We start from the raw sequence: 7,716 nt of genomic DNA, 5'->3' as shown, positions 1-7,716 counted from the left end.
AAAAAAAAAAAAAAAAAAAAAAAATAGAGAGAAACGACAAAATGACCGAGACGAAGACCGATGAAGAAAGCTCTAATTTTTTTTTTTTTTTGGAACGTTGTCGTTGTTGTTCTCTCTCCTTCCAATAACTTTTTTTTTTTTTTTTTTTTTTTAATTTTAACTAGGAATTATTTAAATTAAACTTATCTCTCTCGAAAACCGCGGTGAAGACCGTGTTGACCCGAACCGGCGATTTGAATCGGTAAACCAAACTTCTAACCTTCATTTGTGGACTAAGTTATAAATACTTAATACTCTATAAATTAATAAATTAATTAGTAAATTTTGCTGGTTCTATATCAAGTATAAAAAATAACAAATTCTGATAAAATAATAACATAATATTTTTTTTGAAATTTTTTTTGTAAAATATAATCTCAATAATATCATAAATTAATAATTATGTAATGTTATATATATATATATACTATATAATAATGTATACTTCAAAATTTTGTTTTTTTCCAAAAACTCATATCTATAAAACAATTGTTATGATGTATTTTCAAACTATAATAATATAAAATACTTTATAACATGTCATAAAAATAATTAATTTTTCAAAGGTTTCAGATATCTAGATATGTATCACTTTCATTTTGATAGTTTTATAGACTATTAAAATACGACAATTGATATTATTATCCAATTTGAATTTATGTATGTCATGTGTATAAGTGATATTGTTTATAGTATTTGTAATTTATGGTCACTAATATTTTCTAAATATAATAAATTCAATTCTAAAACCTTAAAATTTATAACATCCGAAAGTCTAATTTTTTTTTTGCTAAAATTGTCTCAACTAATAATTTTTTAAAATTTAAATAATTAAAATATATATCTATAAATTAATAATTATTAATTAATATTATAAAATAATAAATTTTAATTTATAGATAATTTAATATTACTATAAATTAATAAAATGTCATAGCCGCAATAATATTAATTTATAGAGGTTTACTATAGATAAATTTGTTTATGAATGATTCAGTTGATCTTGAAAATATAATTTGGTGGAGCACCCATCAGAGAAATCTTTTAGTTATTTCTATAAACTACATGATTAACTAGAAGACGTGTACTAACTAAGTGACAAGTAAAAATAATCTTAATCTTATGCAATTAGTTAGCTATTTTCGTGCATCATTATTTGCTAAATACTAGTAAATATACTAATTGAAATTCTGGCTTTTGTGAAATACAAATATTTTAGATTCAGTATAACTCTCATTAATCAAATTGGTTTATGATGAAATTGGACATCCAAATGATGACTTTTTTTTGGACAAACATATGCTTCATTCCATTAACATAGAACACAACATACAACATAAGGATCATTGTTTAAGATACAACAAAGGAAATCAGTGATAAAAGCCAATACAACAAAGAGATAGAGGTAGATAAGGGTCATCGAGATTGTAGACTTAAGAGCTATAAGTCAATTCCTTGCAAGGGATTTGGAACCTGTGAGGTCAAGAAATAACAATGCTTCTTCCTTGAATACTTCGATGGATGAATAGAAGACCATTGTCTTGGATTGAAGACCAAACGACGTTGAGGAAGCTAAGGCTGAGAGCATCTTCAGAAAGAAGATGTCTACCCGAAAGAGGGTTTTGCCAAAGGTTTACGCAGGGTTGTTAGCGGCTTTAGGTTCAGAGGAGAGACGCTTGAAGGTGTTGTGGTAACCCCCACTACAATGAGTTGGGATCATAATGCCACTAATCTCCAGGTTCTTAGGCGGAAACTTCAAAAAGTTGATGAGAAGCAGTTTATCGGGCTCAGGAATCAGGCGAGTTAATGGAGGGAGCTTGAAGACACATTGGTAACCACAGTTCCGTATGGACTGGATCATAATGCCGATTGTATTCAAGCTGCTAACTCCAATGGCAGAGACCCTAGGTGATACTAACAACAAGTTGTCTAAAGAAATCTTTAACCAAACTAGCAACAATGGTAATTTACTAACCAAATGCAGTCTTCGAACAAAAGGTTAATAAATCTACACAAAGGTTGGCTAGAGTGGGAGAGATTTGAATTTCGATCGAACCTGGATACACGCGAAGAAAGTTCTTATGGGAACCTTGTATTAATGGCTCAAAAGCCTTAATGGGCCGAGAATTGATGGGTCCGCTAAAGGAAACCCTAGTTTTCCGGTCGGATGCAGAGGATTGTGCAAGCGGCGGCCGGGTTGAAGCGACATCTGATTCAGGAGGTGGAGCATCTCCGACGAAGGGGAGAATGCTGGGTGTGGGTTAATAGCAGAGATCTCTTCTTGGTGAGATGAGAGCCTAGATCTGAAGGTTGCTGGATCTTTTGATACGTTCTCCAGGAAAGAGGTGGGTAGCGAGTAAGAGCTGCGATACTCCGACCAAACGCTGGCCTTCTTAGATTTATAATCGGCTATTTGGTGCATGTGGTTGGGGAGAGTTCGAGAGGGATTAAAAGAGATCGAAAGCTTAAATAAAACTAGGAAGAAGAAGAAACAGAGAGTGCAAGAAACAAGAGAGAGAGATCGGGTTATGTCCCGACGCCGGCAAAGTTTTCATTTGCCGGCGTCGGAGAAGAATGTTGTTGACGGTGTCTCGATTCTCGTGTCTGGAAAAAAACGATGCTTCTTTCTTTGGGTTTTAAACGTTTATCCAAATGATTTAAGTGACAAAATGACAGAATGTCAAATAGCAAATTCAAAGTTATTTTATTCTTACTTGACTGATCATAAAATAAGCTGTACAAAAGTTGTATACTAACTAATGTATGTTGTGCATCAAAATTTAATTATGTACATGGATGTGGGATCCTGTGTCAAACTAATTATCTTTTACATGAATGATTGTGATAGGAAATTTAAATTTTAAAGCATATATTACTAACCAAATTATTCAGATTATAATCACTTGAAAGTATATTATAATTATTATATCTGGTGTAATTATTGAAAGGCTTCTTGTGTTGTGTGTCATTGTTATCTTATAAAAAGGACAATATCATTTTCTATGTTAAAAAATGACAAGAATTATCGGATACTTTATTAGTTTGAATGATTCTTGATCAAATAATTAAAACATTAACGTTAGATATAAGTATTTTGAAACTAAAATTTAGTTTATTAATGAATAAGTTGATCTATAATTATAATTTGGTAGAGCATCCATCAGAGGTCTTAATTTCTTACTGACTAGAAGACGTGTACTAAGTGACAAGTAAATAAATTAAGCTTAGTCTGATAATGCATAGTTTGTATATAATCCAGCGTTGATCAAGTTATTGATTTTTTTTTTTGTTTGTTTTCCAATTCGGGTTCATGGAGAAACCGCTCGATAACCAAAAACCGGAAAAAATGTTGAAAGAAACAAACCGGTCGGTTATCAGGAATTGATTTCTTGGATTTTAAAGGTTTTGACTGACGGTTGACTCAGGGCGCGCTTCTCTGCTTTGGTTAACACAGATCAAAGCTAGCTGCTCTTTTACCTCTTTGCTCGCTTTTCTCACCATCATCCTTCAGCTTCTGTCTCTGTTAATTTTACAGTCAAGGAATTGGAATCAGTGGGTGTAAGTAATGGAATCGAAAGCGTCAAACTTTTTAATTCGAATGAGTTTTTTTTTTTTTTTTTCTCAGTTAGAGGCTTTTGCAATAAGCTAAAACCTGTGTTTGATTGGATTTTGATGTTAGGTAACAAAAAGAAACTGGTGCGAGGATGAGGACGAACGTAGATAGTTTATCTTCATCACATTTTGTCAAAATCGGTGGTCAAGTGTGCTATGGTGCTACGACAAGAACAGACTCGACATTAACAGGTTCGCTTTTTATCAACTTTGTGTTTGAATAAATAAGATATTTGCCAAAGTTGAAGCTTATACTTGAAACCTGTTATTAGGAACTTAATTGAAGCCTAGTTAACGGGGGTTAACACATTCTTTAGTGTGAGTTTCTTTTGGTCAATTGGATCCTCAGAAACTTGACGTTTTTTCTCGTTTTCATGATGTGGGGGATGTCACGCATTGTTTGCCCATATTTGTGTTTTCTTTCACGTTTAATTTTGTTTCTTGATACATTCAGGATTTTGAAAGCTCTAACTCCACGTCTAAAACTGTCTTTGCTTATGGTCCTGACCATTCACAAGGGATTTTTGACAAAATTTGTGAAGAGTTTAAAGGAAATAAACTTCTGAAGAGAAGATCTCATCTTCAGCACCCATAGTGAAGATGTAGATAAGGTAACTTTGAGGTTCTCCACCATGACTGATTCAGTTATGTCCAGGTTGATCTCTTCCCAGCAAATCATTCAATAACAATAGGTTGTAAATTCATCACAGGTGTATCCAATGCATTTGGACTCATAGTCTGGACGGGAAACGATGTGTTGAACATAAGGTATGAATATGATATAATACATGTGACCCATCACCAAATACATACATTGTTGGTAAAGAAAGAAAAACAGATAGAGTTTTAGATGCCATGGAAACCGCAGACTGAGATTTGCTAGCAGAATCCAAAGGCTATCGACTTTGATGACACTGGACTATTCCCGGCTACTCACAGCTCTCGTGATAACCGGGTAAGGGACAAAATCCAAACACCACTTATGTTTTTTTCTTATGGTTTTAAAGTGAATGGATGATGATTTTGAAGCTGTGATAACGTTTCTTTCTCAGGGTGCTAGAGGAACTGCAAGTCTGAAACTCTCGACTGAGAAACAAGTTTTTGATTTCTTAGGATTTCCTTTGGTGAGTATGGAAAAGACTTTGGTTGTTGAAGCTAAAGAACAAAATAATTTTATTTTTGCTCGTTTTGAATAGGTTCCTCTGTAGTTTAATCGGTTCTTTTGTAATTTGTATATCCATAGGACAACTGAATTAGATGTTATGATGTTTTGTAATCTTAGAAAGCTTATGGTACTGAGGTAAACAACTTGTTGGATTTCAGACTTTCAAATTTATTTACTTTCTATTTCTAAATTAATTAATTACACGTGTCATAAGCTGTTTGGTTTTAGTGTGGAAATAAGATGTTTCAAAGTCCCACATCGGAAAAATTGTAGAAAACAAAGTTATTTATATATGGACAGAAACCATCAATGGTCACGACCTTACTTGAACAGGATCTGTTCTATAGGCTCGTACCTCTGTTTCCTTGATTTCTAAGGAGACAGGCCCTTACCCCTGGTTGATGAACCATGACCGTGCGATCAGAGCGTGATTAACGGCCACGATTATCTTCGGATGCATCCGGTGCTGTAGAGGATCGTTACTCGGCTCGGTTCTACCTTGCCGGGGTGGTCGCACGGCGGTCTGACAGGTTCCTTTTTTTATTTTCATTCTCAGACTCTCTTTTTACAAATCCACCCTCAAATCTTCCACTTTGTTGACCCGAACCGGCCGTTTGAATCAGTAAACCAAACTTCGAACCTTCATCGTGGACTGAGTCAGCCTTATCAGGATAATAAATACTAGATAAGTTCGTTCATTTATTTGTTGAAAGTATTTGAATCAAATACTCAATTCTAGGATCAGTTTATTCATATAGTCCGAACATGTCAAAAGACAAAAAAACATAAGCTCATACACGTCTTAAGGAAGATGATCAAGTGTGAGATTCTTTGATGTAAGTTGAGTGTCGATCTACGATGAGACGAATGAGATTATCTTCTACAATAGATTCAGGCTTGCCGGGATCACGTCTCACCACGACGTTACTGCTGCTTGAAACAACCACAACCTCTTCCTTGCGCGTTGACAACTCATTGGCTACAACTGCGTGCACTTTGTATTTTTGTAGAGCCTTTGTAGCCTTTTCTATCAAAATCTTCGAGTCTGTCTCAAGCTGGATACATCATACATGATCAATTATCAAATATTTGGAGAACTTTAATAAAAGTGAGAGAATAGAGAAAGAGAAGATTGACCTTAAATGATATGCAGAAAGCCTTTGGAGCCCAATTTGATCTCAAGATTGAAAGCATTTTAGGGACTTGAGCTAGTCTTATGTCTAACGGACCAGATCCTGATTCTATTTTGTGCTCTGTCTAGTTTCACCAGAAATATATAAACTACTATTAGACACAAGAACTATGTAGCCAATTAATCACAAGGGATATGAGACTCTTCTTACCATGCTATTCCATGGCACATAGAAGTCAGATACAGCAGCAGCAAGATAAAACATTGAACATGAACCCACATCTTTCAATGCTGTTGCCATCAACCGCAACATCTGTTTGTAACCCAATATTAACCAGAAACATTCACAAAAGAGAAAGTAATTTTCAGTTGCATCTATTGGTTTGTTTGGATCGCCAAGACAAAACAAGAAAGATAACTAAAGTAGCTGGTCTAAGATTCAAGAACCTGGAGATATTCATATATGGTTGAGAACGGGAGTTTTAGTAAACGACCTTCTTCTACTGCCTGCAATGTTAATTTGCAAGGTTACTACACAAGACTCAATACAAGAAACAAAAAAAAAATAATCGCTTTTTGTAAAAGAAAACACATACAGCTTGCTGGTCCATAACAGCCATCTTCACAGCTTCAGAATGTGACTCATGAACTGAAAATATAATCAAAATATGAAACAAAGGCAAATAATTACACTTGAAGATAAAAAGATTGAGAAAGAGATTGTAATGAAGAACCTCGAATGGTTTTGGCATCCGGAAACTCAAAACATTCAAGGAATGGATCATCGGGAAGAGACCGGCAAAACGGTTGGCAAGTTCCCCTTAAAGATCACATAAATAAAACCAATATCAAGAAGCACCATCATATTACCAGCAAATATAATATCACTCATCTTTCAGCAATACACAATTATAAAACTAAGAGTTACATACCTCCTATACAGAAAGATCACAGCATATCCAGCCTTGACAAAGTTCCTTAAAATAAAAAATCCAATTTTGTATTCAAGAATCTTTTTTTCATACGATTTTAGAATGATAAGTCATAAGACTAAGGAACTCTTACTCAGTAGACGCAGCACCTCTATTTCCAGAGCTGAAGTTATCGATATACCTTACGCATCGTTGCTCCAATGGAACTGTAGTTCCACCTGAAGTCACACACACGATCCTCCTCTTCTCTCCTGAAACAAAAACATATATATATATATATATATTAAAGCCCATCTATATATATCATCAAGAAATCAAAATGTCACACATATACACAATTCTGATCTCACCTTGCCGCGAAGAATTCAGCTCAATGAACTGATTAAGCTTTGCTACGATCTCTTCCTTTTTCTTCAGAGGTGGTGATGTTTCGAAAAACGAACTGATTTCATCTTCCACCAACCCAGAGATCGAACTCATTTCAGTCCAAATCGCAAAACTGAATTAGTGAACTACTCTGATATGAGTGATTGGACGAACCAAAAAAAAAAAAAAAAGGTTGGGCTTTTTTATTCAAAGAATAATAATGCTCAAACTTTTGATAATCAAATCCTATATATTGGGCCTCAGATACGGCCCATAGTGATATTACCCGCGGAAATTAGCAAATGGGGGACAACTTAATTTATATAGTCAAGACTTGAGAAGTTAGATATAAGATTCTGTTTGTAATTATAGTTTATAAATATATATATATGCATGATCCACGTGACGACAACCATTAGATGCCACAATGAACAAAACAAATGTAATCAAATCCAAGATATAACGAAACC

The 7,716-nt window shown here is 34.3% G+C and overlaps 1 protein-coding gene across 1 annotated transcript; it reads right to left on the bottom strand.

Annotated features, from left to right (window-relative positions):
* On the bottom strand, positions 5,496-7,418 carry LOC104739885 (phosphopantothenate--cysteine ligase 1-like). Its single transcript, XM_010460362.2, has 9 exons — positions 7,231-7,418; positions 7,014-7,131; positions 6,881-6,925; positions 6,683-6,768; positions 6,545-6,597; positions 6,396-6,455; positions 6,160-6,261; positions 5,954-6,073; positions 5,496-5,871 (listed from the first exon to the last, which is right to left on the bottom strand). Exons 1-9 carry the CDS (start codon positions 7,358-7,360, stop codon positions 5,632-5,634), a joined length of 954 nt encoding a protein of 317 aa, XP_010458664.1. The 5' UTR covers positions 7,361-7,418; the 3' UTR covers positions 5,496-5,631.

The sequence above is a fragment of the Camelina sativa genome, chromosome 14 (genome assembly GCF_000633955.1).
Source record: "Camelina sativa cultivar DH55 chromosome 14, Cs, whole genome shotgun sequence".
NCBI lineage: Eukaryota > Viridiplantae > Streptophyta > Magnoliopsida > Brassicales > Brassicaceae > Camelina > Camelina sativa.
The sequence above is the reverse complement of the archived record's forward strand: the minus strand, read 5'-3'. Positions and strand labels throughout refer to the sequence as shown.